Consider the following 16,307-nt stretch of genomic DNA (forward strand, 5'->3'; position numbering starts at 1 on the left):
GTGGCTGTGTAATGAATAGCTGCTGCTATGATCCATACAGCACACCCAGCCAGACGGATGCAGGAGCTGCTGCAATAACCATATGTCTACCAGTTAAATACCAGTAGCAGTTATTTTGTCTTAATGCATTGTGGCTACTCAGCGCGAGCAAAAAGAAGCAGCATGTAGCAAATGATGCTGGAAAGGCATCATGGTGTGGGCATTAGTCAGGGAATTAGTCCCGCTGCTGGGTCTCCTGGCAGTGGGCAGTACCTGGAGTGCTTTCATCCATGAAAATGCTCCGTATCTTAAGTGAGACTCTTGTGCAATAGCAACCCTTATCTCTCCTGGCAGGACAAAGAGAAATTTTGTGCAAGCAACATGAAGTTATTGTCAACAACAAGTGCATGCTGCCACACCAGAAATCTGGTTGTGGACACGCACAGCGGGAGTACATCTCCATGTGCACCAATACAGACATACACACATGTGTGTGTGTGTGAGCATGCACAGACATCTGTGTGTTCCTGGGTGTGTGCACAAAAGCAGTCTCCTGCCTCCTCCTCTCCCCCTGCAAAGGTTATTTCCCATAATTGTGCCCTACAGCCTTGAAATCTGGGGTAAGAGAAGGCTCTGACTAGCTCAGCCTCCCTCTGCTCTGGGCAGGCGCTCGTTAAGCACAATTGATGCCAGAAGGAGGAAACTTCAGTTGCCATAAGGAAAATTCAGATTGTGCTGCACGTTGGAAACACTGTAAGTGGGTGAAGCTAGGTATTAGTGCTAAACAGAGGCCACGGTCTCACAACCTCTGCCAGCGGATGGGAGCAGGAGGTGTACGCACAGGCATCCGTAGTAATTGTCAGAGAAGGTCTTTCAGTAGGAAGGCTTCAGTGTATGAATTTCTCTAGGGGTTCAAGAGGCAGTGCAATGACTTCTCATAGCTTATATGTAAGCGGTGCTTCATTATAACTAATTAATGAATGGAAAACGAGGAGATTTTGTACAAATCTTGCCACAAAATTTCTCCGCTTTTAAAGGGATTGGACTAAACGGCAAAAGAAAAGAATCATTGTACTGAAGAATAAGAGGAAAAGAGTGTGCCCTGAGGCAGTTGAGCGTTTTGCACATGATGGGAGGCTGTTGTTACTGTTGAGATTTAAAATAGGATGTGACTTTGTATATTGACAGAAAATGAAGAAATTACCTGTGGGCAGGCTACAGCAGCACTGAACATTCATCAAAACTACCTAAAATACCTGACACACCTTGAGCAACGTTTAACCAGAGTTGAGTAAAATGAATAGTTATTAATTGAAATGACAGGGAAGAATTTGACATGGCTGGATTTCTATTGATGTTTGTCCAAACACACTGACACTGTAAGTTTGTAAGATTTTGGATTGAGTCGAGCTGGTCCCAGCCCCCCAGACGTACCCAAGCTATGTTTAGAGGCTATTTACTTTATACTTTTTGTATATGGATGCAAAACCTACCTCCTGCAACAGAAAGCAGATGAGTTTCAGGCTAACATTTCACACTGCCAGCTTCTTCTCCAATGAATTGTGCGATCCAGTGCGTTATTTGGCACAAATATGTAGGGTATTACTCCTCTCTCCTAGGAGAAAAGAAAAAATGTAACACAGAAGCCATAATAACCTACCTGAATAACTACCTGGAAGGAGGCTGTAGAGAGGTGGGGGTCGGTCTCTTCTCCCAGGTCACAGGCGACAGGACTAGAGGAAACGGTCTCAGGTTGTGCCAGGGAAGCTTCACGTTGGATATTAGGAAAAATTATTACACTGAAAGGGTTATCAAGCACTGGAATGGGCTGCCCAGGGAAGTGGCTGAGGCACCATCCCTGGAGGTGTTCAAAAGACAGGTTGACATGGTGCTGGGGGACATGGTTTAGTGATGTTTTTTTGTCAGAGTTAGGTTGATGGTTGGACTAGATGATTTCGAAGGTCCCTTCCAACCTAGGGATTCTATGATTCTATAGTAAAGCCATACTATATGGCTGGTGAACTTCTTCATGTAGCTAGTGAACAGGAACATCTTCACACAGCCAGGGCTGCCTGGGACGTTCCAGTTGGGACTGCATCTTTGTCTTTTCCCTCCTTCCATTCCTGGAGGTCTTGTAGTGAGAAAGTCAGTGCACATGAGACCCAGATGTAGGTTTTATGACAAGTTTTAAGAGGGAGGGGGAGGCCTGGGTGAGCAGAGGAGAGCAGAAATCTTCCTGCGTACCCATCCCCAGCAGAAAGCGTGGGCGTTGTTCCAGCAGGGCCGAGACCCTCCTAAACCTTCACAAGGCCAGTGTGGGTTTCTCTGCCCCGGAGCCCAGAAATCAACCCATCAGAGAGCCTTTGCATGCCTGCAGATAGTGTCAGCACCGCTCGCCCACGCCTGGTGCCGTGCCAGCCATGCCAGGTCCGTGCTCGGCCATGTTGAGGGGGGCCAAGCTGTGAGGAGGGATGGGGCTGGTGGGGGGGGGTTGGTTCAAGAGGCAGCAAGGGCCGGTGATGGATCCAGGGAGGCTTGGATCCATATTTATGATAATTACTTATTATTTATTGCTTTATGGAATAAAGCTTGGCAGGGCGGTGCCTGGGAAAGGGTGGTCTGACAGATGATTGATTTTGTGGCCGTGGTGGTACAGGCTGCTCTGAGATGAAGCATCAGAACAAGCACGATGTGAAGAGAGAAGGGATTTTCTCCCCCCGAGCTCCCCAGTGGGTTGTTGAAACTTTCTCCCCTGCAAACAAAGAGGTTGCGTGAGCATCCTCTGTTTCGTTTTTCCCTTCTGATGCCATTTCATGCAAAGGAAATGAGCTGCAAGTGTTTAGCTTGGCACTGTAACTTTGGTAATCGTATCCAGGGCATAGAGTAGCAGAGGCTGGTGCTTAATCATTCACTCATTAGCTCAGTGTCGTTTGAGCTTGGAAGACAAATAGAGGGTAAGAAATTGTGTCAGCCCGTCTGAGAGGAGCAGGTATTAGACGGTTCGGGAAGGACGACATACTTTCTGTGCTTCTTGGTGCAGGAGCTCATCGCCATTCCAGCACAGCTGTTCCTGCTGCTCCCAATTTTGGGAGAAAACGTCTGTATTTGAAGTGCCCATCTGCTTGCAGCTGTTGTCATCTTTTAATTGGCATAATCCTGTTGGATCGGAGTAGCACAACTGCGAGCGTCTCCTGCACTGTCACCCCACTGCCAGCACCTCCTGTGTCACACACTCCCTTTGTCTGTACGCTCTCTGCCTTAAGACCTTCCATATGTACTCCAGAAGTCCCCTAAGAGCTGTCTTTACTTAATGTCGCCATACAAAGAGGATTTCTCCCCTCTGAGGCCATGATTACTTACCGTACCAGACAGGGCATTTCCAAAAGGGATAGGGACACATAAACAGCATTGTAGACACCACTGGCAAGACCGTACCTGGAACACCCTGTGCATTTCTGGCCACCCATGCTCCAAAAAGACGACTTGACGCTGCAATGGAATGAGGGGAGGTCTGCATGGACAGCAGGGAGATGAAAGCCTGACACGCATTTTGAGATTAAAGGAGCTTTACTTGTTTAGTCTAGAAAAATGCAGACTGGGATATATCAGAAGTTTATGTATGCATCAGGGAAGGAAACACCAAGAAGGGCAATAGGTCACTAAACCAAAATGGTCAGTACAGGAAAAAGAACAAACAGGGATGAATTAGCCATTAGTAGATGTAGGCTAGAAACGAGAAGCCAGCCCTTAAGCATCAGACGAACAGTTCCATGGCAACAGTGGGGGGAAAATTTTTCAGAGCTGTTTTTAAGACAGAGCTTGAATAAGTTCATGAAGAGGATAAGCTGACTTGCTTTCCTGCCATAACAGGTGATGGTACAGGATGACACAGGAGATCTTGTTTCCTTCTTGTATCAGTCTATTCACGTCATGCATTTATTAAAGTTCCTGCAGCAGCTCTGCGTTGGAGCCTAAGATAACTGCACATCCATGGATTTGAACTGTACACAAACACAACTTCAAACTATGAGCTGAAGAAGCTTCACAGGATTAGGAAGGGGATGGCCTGGTGTGGTAGCTCACCACCCAAGGTAAACGTGGTGCTCTAGGAAACTGCCATGTCAATTCATGCTGAGTGACTTTTGGAGCTTTTCAGTTGGAAGCTGAATCCAGCCAGCCATGAGCCACTTTTTGGTTTTGTTTTTTCTTCTACTGAGATTATTTTTCAGCCCTATCACCCGACAGACAACCAAAACCAGCATGACCTGGGAAGTGGTGAGCAGGATTATAGCAGCTCCTTTAGGACTGCCTTGCGCTGCCGTGTGACCGTGGCTGCCTGTTCTCCTTGCGTCAGTGTCAAACCACAGTGCCAGCACCATTGTAAGTGCTGTGGGGCTAATGAAAAGGCTGTTTTTTCCATGGTGATGCTACCCATGATCCCGACTGGGGTTATGTAAGTGCTTGTGATACTTTCTGCCAAACCACAAGAGGTTGCACTTTCCTGATTAGTGCATAATCTCTTGTGTAGGCAGCCCAGGGACAAGTTTGGCATATTACCTAGGGAGGGACACCCTAGAAAAGCTGAGAAGGAGAATCATTAGAATGATTAGGTATCTGCCAGGAGAGCCAATTTACATCCATCCCACACTACCTCCTGATGCGGATGTGTTCCTCTTGTTCTTTTCATACTGGGGGTCTCAGAGGTACTGAGTTAGGAAGCTATATATATAAAAAAAACCTCCTGGTTACAGTGAAGAATTTAAGGGAGTTTCCTCTTCTACTAATTGTTTCAGGATTTTTGTCATCTTTCCCACTTATAAAAGTGTTTGGCTTTTGGTGCTTCAGAGGTTAAAAGGTGCGTAAGCAGCAGTTGGAGCTGATTTAAAAAGACTGTGAGTGAGAATTCAGGATTTCCTGCTTAGGGAGAGCCATGTGAATACCAGTGAATGAGCCCAGTCCAAAGCTCATTGCACTGTATATTTAGATACCCATTTAATTCCGCCTGTTTTGAGCCATGCCTTAAAAGCACAGGTTGCTGAGGTCCCAGAGCTAGACTGTGGCTTGCAAAATGTCTTCTTCCTCCATTTTTGGTCGCAGGATTTGTTTGACACCATTTGGTATGCTTTCACAGACCTTCGCCAAGCCAAGTCATTTTCTGTATGATGTGAAAAGAATTTGTTCCTCTGCATCATCATTAGTTGTATGCAGGGCACAGAATGACGTATTCAAGGGAGGTTTTGCATCCAGTGACTGATAAGATCTTGGCCTTCATTATCTCATGCATTCCTTCTGAGAATTATAGTTAAAAGAGTCACACTCATGTATGGCTGCATTGCAGAGCATTTAGACAGACTACCTGTCTCTTACACCCCTTCTTATTATTTTTCCTTTCAAACAGAAAGTAGAAAATTGTGGTCCTCAAATTTCTGCTGTTCATGTGAATTAATCTTTCCAGACAATGTAAGTCCAGCCTATAGTCACCTAGTTAGCCTTTAAAATGTTTCTTTAATCTTTTTTTTTTCAGAATAAAGGCGTCTTCCCCTGATGGGATAAACTTTTCTAAGTATTGAGAAAAATATTTGGTGGTGACCAACTTCTTGCCTAAACTTTCCTTGAAATACTCCTTATGGTATTATTCCTTGGAGCATCACGTATCAGCTGATATTGTAATCACTACACACCATGCTTCCCAGAGACAGCACTTCTTTGTTAGGAGGACAGACATTTAATAGTAGTAGCAGAGGTTTACCAGGCAATAAGGCTTTGTAGAAAGAAGCGGTATGTTTTATTAGACTGAACAAAAGAAGCAAGAAAAAAACATTTGGGGCTCAGTACCCAATCATCAGTTCACATGCACGATAACTTGACTTCCTTCCACGAAGCCACAGGATGCTCTCCAGGTTTGCACGCTCCAGGCTTGCCATCCAGCCCCAGATAAAACTGTGCTATTTTTTTCCAAGCTTTTTTCGTTTGTGTATGGAAATATGCTTAGCTTTTGGGATATGTGATTAGAAAAGACAGGCTTCTCATATTGCTGGTACTGCATATTTTTGATGTACTGTCTAGATCTTGCACAGGTTGGCTGGTGACGGAGACAACTTTGAATCTGATCTTTTGTGTCACATATAAAATAGAGGTATAAGAAAATGATGTACAACAGAAGAGAAGAGGCAAGATTACAAAGGGATAAATTTACAGCTGCTTTAAAATTTCTAGCTTAATCCTTTAGAGCCAGGAGGTAGGAATGGAAAAACAGGTCTTTGTTTCAGTAGGTGAACTCTTGCCATAGGGAGGGAGGCGCAGTAGAGTAGAACTATAATAATAGTAATGGTAATAATGATAATAATAAAGCAATAAATACTGGAAATCCCTGTCACTCTTTCCTGAAGAGCTCACCCGGCTGAATTCTTGGGCTTCCTTTTTCAGTCCTGCAGTTCTTGTTATTGCAATATTGTGCTCATGACGTTCAGAGGTTACATATTGAGTCTAGACAGCATCAGGCTCCTAAGTACTTTTGCCCAAATTTCAGATCATCAAACAATGTATTTTGTTGTTGCCAAACTTTGCAATTACTTAAAGTCTATGAGTGCTCATTTCCAGGACTGAGAGAGCCTCTGGCTCATATATAGCAGTGTCCTGTGCCAGCCGGGCTATATTCTGTAGAACAGGTATGAATGCAGTTTTCTACTACTGCAGTTTTTCTACTACTTCCTTTGTAAGGGAAAACCAGAGCACAGCGATGGATGATTTCTCACACCAGTTGTGTGTTTGCACATTGCATACAGCGTGGACAAAAGCAAAGGCATTTCAGGAAATTTCAGACGACTTGGTGCCAAATGTCAGAAGTGGTGAGCAGAGGAAGGGGAGCCAAGGTCTTCCTCACACCTCTCTCCAATACGTTCTGCTGCATGAGGCATGCCTTTCCTGTGGAGCACTGAGAGGCCAGGAAAACCGCAGTGAAACATTTTAACAGGGAGTAAAATGAAAAATGAAAATTGAAAATCTTGTGTGTCTCCTCCTCGTATGTTTGTTGAATACCAAGATTTAAAAGACACAATATGGGTACTTCTCTCACTCGCTGATTTTATGTAGAAGATTGTTTTTCCTGCATTCTTCAAAGAAGGAAATAGATTAGCAAGTGTCCTCATAAGCATACTTTTTGCACACAACTCGCAAAATATGCTGTAAACACCTTTCTGATAAAAGGCATGGCGAGATTAAGTGATTTTTCCCGAGACGTCAGAGCCTGGGATTGGATTTGATCTCATAAATTCCAGTCTAGTATTTTAGACATGCATTTTTCACAGCAGGACATTTAATCTCTTTGATGATCATCTCCTTTACTCATGGACAACTGGAAGACAAACAACTTTTATGGTTTCATCAGCTTGAGTAAGTTCTTAACCTTATCCAAAGGCTTTGTATTTCTTGGGAAATAAAAGGAGGCGTAGAAAGGCAGCACTGGTAAATCCTGTGCTGTCAGAGTCTCAGAGGAAGCTGAATGACCCTTGCTTGAGAAACACAAACCACAAAATGTGGGTGTGATATTTATTGGTATGTGCCTTGCATTCTTCTGCGAGGACCGACTGCATTTTGCATCGCTACTGTAAATCCTGCCTACCTTTTCCAAGAAGATTTCAATAGTAACTCTTCTGAAAACGACCCACTGGAGAGAAACACCGTGAAGGTTAAGATTTTGACTTCTGAGTGAGTCCTGGAAAGCTCTCCCCTGATGTTAATGATTTCTGGTAAGAGGGAAGAAGAATGGGCTTTCAATGCGGTGGGCATTCATTGCACGTACCGTCAGTGTCAATAGACCCCTGCTTGGGTGGCAGAGCCATATCTCTTTGTGGCTTCCCTTTAGTATATCTGTTTGCTTGCTGTTTCTCCCTGAAGACATGTCAACAATTGCATTAACTTTCTGATCTTGGCACGGGAATGATTACATTAATTTCCTGACATCAGCAACTCTGTGAATTCTCATTTAAAATCGGCCATGGGGAAAGGCTGTTTCAGTAGTCCTGGTTTTTTAATTCAAAAGAGAAGGGGGAAAGCCTGAAATGGAAGGGAAAAAAGGCAGCTAACTTCTGCAGAAAATAAGTAGCTTGTATTTGTATGGGTGCAAGGTCACAAAAGTTCAGATTATGCCTTTTTAGCTGTTTACCTGTATGAATATTTCTTAATGCAAAAGATATAAAAGCATTCAAATGCAAGAGCGTTTAATGTGTTGTTCACAGGTAATTATCTATCCTAAATACGGCTGATATGTCACAGTATTTTTGGCTAGCAGTTTCTGAGCTATTCAAGAGCACTCAGTTTATCCTCAGTGGGACTTGCAGAACTGCATGATGACTATTTTCAGTAGGCTGAGCTGACGGGGGAGCAGGGCTGAGCACAGGCACCTCGGTTCTCTGCTAGAAGTAGCTGTAGAGGTGAGTCTTGCATGGTTCCTCCTGCATCCCTGTAAATTAATTTGGATGGGATTGCAGCAGTACAAGTACTGGAGATAAAGTATTGAGGATCACTTAGTCAATATCAATCTAAAATTACTGCTTCTTCCTCTACTGAAGTTAAAGTAAGAGCCAGGATAAGTTAGTTACTTCATCTGTGAGGCTGGATTTCCATGGGGGATGGTTTGAGAAGAAAACATGGCCATGGGGTGCATCCAGCATCCCACCGTTTCCTGAGCAGCAGTAGGGTACAGAAGTACCATTTCAGTTCATCACCAAAATAACAAAAATGTAGAAAATAACAGAGCTTTACTCTTTTACCAGTTTCATCTCTTGGAGACTAGGCTTTGGTCTCTGAAAAACTGACAATCCATTAAGGAAAACTTCACCACAAGCAAGGCTGCAGCATGTTATTATTTCCAAGGTTGCAAAGAGCTCAACTTCAGTGTATTTTGGAGCAAAGAGCTCACTTTCTGTCTCATCTAGGGCAGTAACTTTACTTACTACAGGTGTTTTTACCATGAGAGTGTTTATAGCAGCTTCTGTGTGAATTTATTCAGCAAAACCATGCCGATTGCCAAGTAGAGGTCAGGATGGCAGAGACAGGGAAGGGGAAGCCCTCCTGACAGGAGGAAAAAAGGGATTTCCTTTGAGCCAGGCTAAAAGATAATAGCAAAAGTAAAAAATGCAGAGCTACAGACAGTCTCCAATAGCTGCTTCGGGACTTGTGAAGCAGAGTCGAACGCCAGCTGTGGAAATACAAACAAACTCCAGGTTTGCAGGGGAGGGAGCACCCCTGCCGCGACGTGCTGTCCACCATCGGCTCCTCCAAGAGGAGGAGTGGGAGGTTCAGAGGTTATCATCCTATTTATGCTAATTGAGTTTGAGCTAAGCTCTTCCCAAGAAAAAAAAGCCTCTTATTGAATTAGTTATTCAGTTCCTCGGGGTGCAAGTGGAATGGCTGTAATGCTGTCTTAGAGTCTGCTCCGGGGCCCCTTGAAGAGTACGGCTGAAGGATTTCTCTCAATTTAAGCGTCCCTCAGATGAAGAGCAACCAGGAGACCTGAGAGACTTGTGTGCCTTTTGCTATTTAGTCTGTCTACAGAAGGGGCCAAACATGTTCAGGTACACAGCACCCTGGCAGGTCCTCTGCTTGTCCATGGAGCAGGGTCTGAGGGTAAGAACAATTTATTTTCATAATATTGTTTAAAAAGCATAGATTGTAATTTTAAGAATGTGCTGTGAAGGGGAGGCAGCTTCAGAGCTACCTACACAGAAAATGAAGGATCTGTGGGGATGTGTAGCGTTTATCCTTTCATTGTATATTTCCATATTGTAGTTACTTGAGGGAACAAGTCGGAAGAAGTTCTGTGAAAACATGTTGTGTTTGTTTTTGTGTCTCTGCATTTATATTCATACAACAAACATATGTCACGCTGTACCTCTTTATGTAGGCAAATATTGTTGATGATTTTTATTTCTAGATCCCCTTCTATCCCTAGGCTTTTGAAAGCTTTATAGGCATGAATTAATTAATTAAACCTCATAGCAGCCTTAGAAGATGCATGTAAAGGTGTTTTATTGAAGGTCAGAAGCAAGTCTGCAGAATGAAAGGCAAGAGTGAAATCCAGATCTTCCAATTCTGAGTCCCTTCAGTTCCTTAATACCTGTTAGTTGTCTTCTAAATTGGATTTTCTTCAAGACGGTTAGCCTTGAGGGCTCATGAAGGTACAACAATTAACTGTAGCAGTAGAACAACTACGGGCAAGATTGACATCTGAAAAGTGTAAATTTAAATCAACTTGGCCTGTTGTTATTTGTACATTTATACGTTGCAGTGTTCTTTTCCATTAAAGCAGTCTGCTGTTCTCTGATGGCATTTAATATGAAAGAGTTACTTTGCAATTCAAAAATACCTATTACCTTTCCCTAACTCTCCTGATTTTATCACAAGCCTTGAAATACTTGGTTCGGGTTTTGTTTTGTTTTTTTCCAAAAAATGCCAAATGCCAGAAATACCTTTAATTTTTGAAAACGGGTTTCTAGTCTCAAAATTGCCAAAGAAATACTGAAAAAATACAGCTTCTAAATAGTAACCGCCAATTTGCGTCTTTCTGATTTCCCCCCGCACCCAAAAAGAGACGAATCAAAACTGAAACTGAAAAGGTATTTGTTTCATCTTGTTTTCACAATTTGCAAGACTTGCATCTCACGGGCTTTTACGATTTTTGAAGATTGATGTTTTTTATCAGTCTCTCTACAAAGCACATACTTGGAAACAGAATGATCAAGGTCTGCATACACAGCTGTTTTTCTGTACAAGGGTAGCCTGCATTTGTTGTTGCTAAGTCCATTTTGACTATTCCCTTTCTAATCCTTTTATCTTAAGGGATCCAAACTGTACAGATTGTATAGATCACTTATCAGTCATTATGTAATCTTCTTTGGGATGGAGGTGGGATTTCGTGCCGTCACAAAGGTGCCACCAGGACTTCCAAGGTGCTGGTATTTGTGCAAAGTCCTCACCCTGGAATGGGCTTTCTTGGGTGGTTGTGGGATCTTGTTCAGCAGAGGTTTTAGTTTTTTAATTGTGCCTTACTACATTATAAAAGCTTCGTTCTGGATAAATATAAATCTGTAATATATGTGGCACTGTTTTTGCAGAAGCTTCTCCCTTCTTCCTTCTCCTGGTGTCTTAATCAAGCATTACTGAGAAAAAATAATCAGAAAGTCCATGAAGGGCTTTTTGTCCAGGTTCTATTTTAACATAGACAGCTCTGCAGTTATAAATTACAGCATATCTGAGACACCCCGTATATTACCAGAAAGTGTAGATGAAAAGAAAATTTGGCCGTGTGTCCAGTGGATCCCTGAAGGCATGGCATTCTTCATTGAATTGTATGCAGTGCAGAGCTGTTGGAAGCACTAGGGCAATGATAATAAATTTTGGATGTTTGGATCCAAATGCATTAAGGTGTCAGAAAGCAGAATGCCAGCCTTGGCTGCAGCTCAGTCTCTGGGCTTCCATTCAGGATATTGCCTAAGCCAAAAATTAAATAGGGTGCCTGGGGAACACTCACATCAAATGAAATCAAGTGCCCGCTTTCTGTCAGAAAGGTTAAAAGATTAAATACTGTTACTGTCCTTGCACTATAATCTTGTGGTTGTGATACCAGCTCAAACAGAAATGTGTGTATTTATTTCTGCTGTAATTGAAATCCATCAGGCAGATGGCCCCTTCATGGAAGTAAGTGGTGCCTCCAGCTTGCTTTCCTTCATTACCTACTCAAAAACAGGCAGAGGGGGCTTCCCCCTAATAAGTGATACTGCACCCCCATATGAATGAGGTCATGCCTGCCAGGGCTATGCCAGGCTATGGAGTCATGGCCTCCTGCCCACATACCATGGATTCATTACACATGTGTGTGGACAGCTGTCTGGGATCAAGCTGGGAAGTGTCATCTGCATCTGTGCTCGGAAGGTGCGAATTCCACGGGACTTTCTCTGGGTAGTGCTGGGATGCTTTGAAACCTCAAGCATGGCAACGATGTGGAAGCTGTCCATAGTGCCTGGTTTACAGTTCTGCCTTGCACGTGTTGAAAACAAACAGTACAATTTTATACAAATATTTGTCTGTGTAAGTTATTTGCATTTATCTACTGCAAAGAGCTAATGTACTCAAGCCAGTGATAAATTTCACATTACCTTTTTGCCTATGCAGGCCCTGCTGTACATTAATATTTATTGAATCATATTAATTAGACTGCCGATGAGAGTACACCGTTGACCTTTCTGGAGGAAGGCTTAGCTGCTCTTAGCTAAGCCAGTGGTCCAGCCAAAAAAAAAAATCCCCATTTAGTGTTTCATGCCTGAAATACTGTCCATCTCACTTTGGGCTCGGGTGGGAGCTGTGGTCAGCGTTCAGGAGTACAGCCTTCTCCTGCTGAAGCCAACAGCAAAACCCTCCCTGGTCTGAGCTGGTGTGGGGCTGGGTGCAGGGAGATAACGTGACAGTAGTTTAAAGATGCTATTTATAGTGATACCAAAAGTGGAGAAGCTTTGCCGAAACATTATTACTAAGGGCTTTGGAGTTTAGCACAGACGTGATTAGCGAAAAGGCAGGGCCACCTCTTGTCTCTTGGTAGATAGCAAAACTGTTCTAAGACTAATTAGGGGCACATTCAGGCAGTGCAGCATTGCTAGCAATTTGATTTAATGAATGCTGCTCATTTAAAAAGCTGTAATTTGTGCTCAGCCCTTAGGAAGCAAGGAGGAACTGCAGGAACATAAATTCCCTAAAGCAGAGGCACAGCCTTTCCAGGTGTGTGACTAAAGGACATCCTAAGCCTTACCAGAAACAAGTAAAGACTATAAATCATTACAGCTCTGCAGTTGCTCTGTCAGGTTTGGCATTCTGAATTTTACTGAACTGTTCAGTGCTGTATGTTTTGCACTAAATCATTTTGAATTTAAGATGAGATAAAATTGAAGAGGTCTTATTGGGAAAGGTAGACGTGATCCTTTGATTTTCTTGGGGTGCATTTTGCTTGGCTTCTGCTTTATACATAGAGCTGTTTTGATCCAGCATTTCTAGATTTTAGTACATTATTAGGTGATATGGTGAAGGCAAGATTTGGAAGAAATACTTGTTATTATTGCATACAACTAACCTGTATCTAGTTAATGGTTCCCAGGCTCTAACTACCACATATTAACTCCTGCACTAAAAGGAGGCAAATTTTCATACCTAACCAAAACTGCTCTCATTATGTCTTCAGTGATTCATGAATTAAGTCATGGCTTGTTCTCTTCAGCGTGCAGAGCACATACAATTTCCTGACATTTTCCAGGAAGGAGGCTCTTGAGAGTGATATCTAACATAACTTCCCAGCCCTTGTAGGAACCTGTGTTCCCAGGCAAATAAATATCCCCGCACAGTGAAAAACAATCATCTGGTCTCACATCTGAAGTGGTGTTTTCAGGTTAGGAATTTGTCTTGGTAACAAGTAAGCACAAAAACATCCTAGGAGGAGCCGACTTAGGCTTGACATTATGCAGTATCAGAAGATGACTCTCTCTGATTGCACAGATTTGGATCAGGTACTGCCAGTCCTCTTCTCAGCACACAAGGTCCCAGCAAAGCACCTCAGAGTCCAACAGCATAAACAGAAGAAAGGACAATGAACGCCCAGCGTGGCTGGATGGTACTTGCTCGCACATCAGTGGTTCTGTCCTCTCTGTACTGCCAGAATTTTTGGTTCTGTTCTGAGTGTTGGAATAGCTAGCATTTCTCTGAAACTCTCGGTTCATACAAGTGCTGGAGCAAATAAGATTTTCAGCTTGCTTTGAAAAATAATTAAAGTTTCTAGATTTTTCTGGTTGCAGAGAAACGCTTGGGAAAAAAAACAGTCAAACTGACCTCTGAGGGCTTAAAAAGCATGAGGAAAATGAAAGAGACTATATAGCTACATTCTTTTGTGCTTTTAAATGGCATTTCTTGGCTTTCTGAGACTTTAGTAATAACACCTGAGCAAATGGAATTAGTTTTACTGCTGTATGATTAGGCAGGTTTGGTACCATCAAGTGCCAGCAGTACCTGTTTGTGCACATTATTATAGTAAGATGGGTCATTTTATCTCTGCTATTAGTAATCACTGTGCTACAAACTGCACTTAAACCACTTCTATCTTGTTGTTCCTTTTGCTACCTGATGCCCATAATTCTGCCTTTCAAAAGCGCTCCCAGTTCTTTTCAGCTTGCATTTTCCCTCTTAGTCTTTAGCCTTTTAACATTGACCCCATGCAACACAGGTCTGCCCAAGGTAGAAGAGCACTCACTGCCCTTTGTTTTTTCATATGACCAATGAGCAAAAAAAAAAAGCACATTTTTAATACATTGAAGAGGAGGCTTGTGGGAATGGGATTTGAATAGTTCTTCTTCAAGGATTTGGGGGTCATGTTTCAAAGCTACATGTTCAGCAGAAGACATTTTCATTTTTCTCTTGAAAACTGCAAATGTTATTTGTTAAGAATTTCCATTTTTGAAGGAAAAAAAATACTTTTTCAACAATTGCTGTTTTTTTGTACATTCCATATCTTGGAACTTAAACTTCATGAGAATCAGAACTTTAAAATAAGATTTTTAATATTTTTGATAGGGTTGGAAAACAAAAATATAAGCAAGCATACTTTAAATGAAAGATAATTAACTGAACGGAAGAGGTAAGGTCCCATACTGAAGTCTCATATTTATCTGGTTGCCCTTGAGTAGCCCAGCAATTTCAAACCAATATATCTTGTTCCAAAATTAAAGAAATGCAAATGAGCAAAACACATTCATTTGAACTAATAGATCTGGGACCCCAATATCTGATTTACAAAAGCATCTTCTAGCAAGAATGTCTGACTCTTTGTATAATTCCTTACTTTTCTAGGTTGTAATAATACTCCTGGCTAATTTTTAGCAACATAATTTTAACTGTGTGCTTCAGAACCTAAATCTGTATTTCTCCCAAGGCCTTAATGCCCTTTAACTTTTCTAATTATTTCCTTCACTGTAAAATATATCTGCTTTGATACTGAGCGCCATTGTTGGCCAAATGAGAAATATTGTCCTCAGTACAGTGGCATTGGTCAGCTTGGAGATTGCTAGGTAACTTTTGGATGCAACGTCAGAGCAGATCCAGGGAGTAGTCTAGGCTCTAAAGCATTAGTTTTGCTGATACTAATAAAAATCAGGAAAACAGAAGCCAAGAAATGGGAGCTTGAGACATCCGCAGAACTTACTCAAAAACAGGTTGCAGACTATCATGCATTCACCTCAGTTGAGCTCAGCCTGGATTTAGGATTTAAATCTTAAACCCCTACATGAAGGAATCCCAATGACTTGCCCAGCAGTGGGCAGAAAGGAAATAGGGGCGGCAGCAGACTGTAGAAGTGATGGAAGAATGGAAGAACCTGGAACAAAGGGATGAGAAAATAAGGAATAAACAGACCTATCCAATCAGGATCAGAAGGTATAGGAAGGCCTTCTGAAATCAATGTCCCAGTGCCCTCAGTGTTGAGTAACTGGCGAAGACAAAAGAAGGGTAACTATGATCAACTGGGGAAAAGAAGGAGTGATAGCATCAGCAGGCCCCCTGATGGGTAACCTGAACCTGGCTAGCAGAAGTGTCTTAATCTGTTTTGAGTTGGCCACCATGTTCACTGTCCTCATTCAGTCAGAATGACTTTCAAGGCTCCTCCTCAAGATGGTTATGACTCTGTGCTTAAGCATGCTGCTCTGTACTGTACCACCATTTTCTAGCAGTAATAAGAACCAGATTCTGATGATGTGTTCATAATTTATTCTGGGCCCATGTTGGTATAAATTCTAAATAATTAAAACTTTGCTCCAATTCCCATTAGAAGATCCTTGCTCATTTTGTCCTGGGAAAACAAAATAATACATGGACTTAAGGACATAAAATGGAGGTTTAGCATTTGAAATCAATCTTTTATCATAATTCCTGGAAGAACTTGTCCAAGCCGTGGCAATCATCAGGGAAAAAAGTTCTTGAGCAAAGTCACAGTAAAATACATCATTAATCAAAACCCACCCATATCCAGGCACCATATCACCAGACACTTCATTGGAGGAAGGAACAGTACTGTTGGTATTCATGACTCATTATACTCATGGGTTATAAGGTTTAAAGAGTCAGCTGTGATCACGTTATGACTGGCGTTGTGACATAGACCACTGGATTTCCCTAAATTGACTTCTGTTTGGATTAGAGCTTATCTTTTAGAAAAACATCCAGTTTTGATTCCACATGTCCTGCAATGGAGCATTAATCACAGCCTGTATAAAATTGTTCCTTTCATTAATTATACTCAC

General features: G+C 42.3%; 1 protein-coding gene across 7 annotated transcripts in view; it reads left to right on the plus strand.

Moving 5' to 3' along the window:
- The window catches only part of LOC106896420 (A-kinase anchor protein 2), a 277,094-nt gene that overhangs the window by 208,479 nt on the left and 52,308 nt on the right, over positions 1-16,307 (plus strand). The window contains exon 1 of one of the 7 annotated variants that reach the window (XM_014956408.1): positions 9,587-9,606. The exons of the other annotated variants lie outside the window; for them this stretch is intronic. Within the exon in view, the coding sequence (XP_014811894.1) occupies positions 9,589-9,606 (18 nt within the window). The 5' untranslated portion in view covers positions 9,587-9,588. Of the gene's footprint in view, positions 1-9,586; positions 9,607-16,307 lie in introns of those variants that run through there. 7 annotated transcript variants of the gene reach the window in all.

Source organism: Calidris pugnax, unplaced genomic scaffold (genome assembly GCF_001431845.1).
Source record: "Calidris pugnax isolate Ruff unplaced genomic scaffold, ASM143184v1 scaffold262, whole genome shotgun sequence".
NCBI classification, from domain to species: Eukaryota; Metazoa; Chordata; class Aves; order Charadriiformes; family Scolopacidae; genus Calidris; species Calidris pugnax.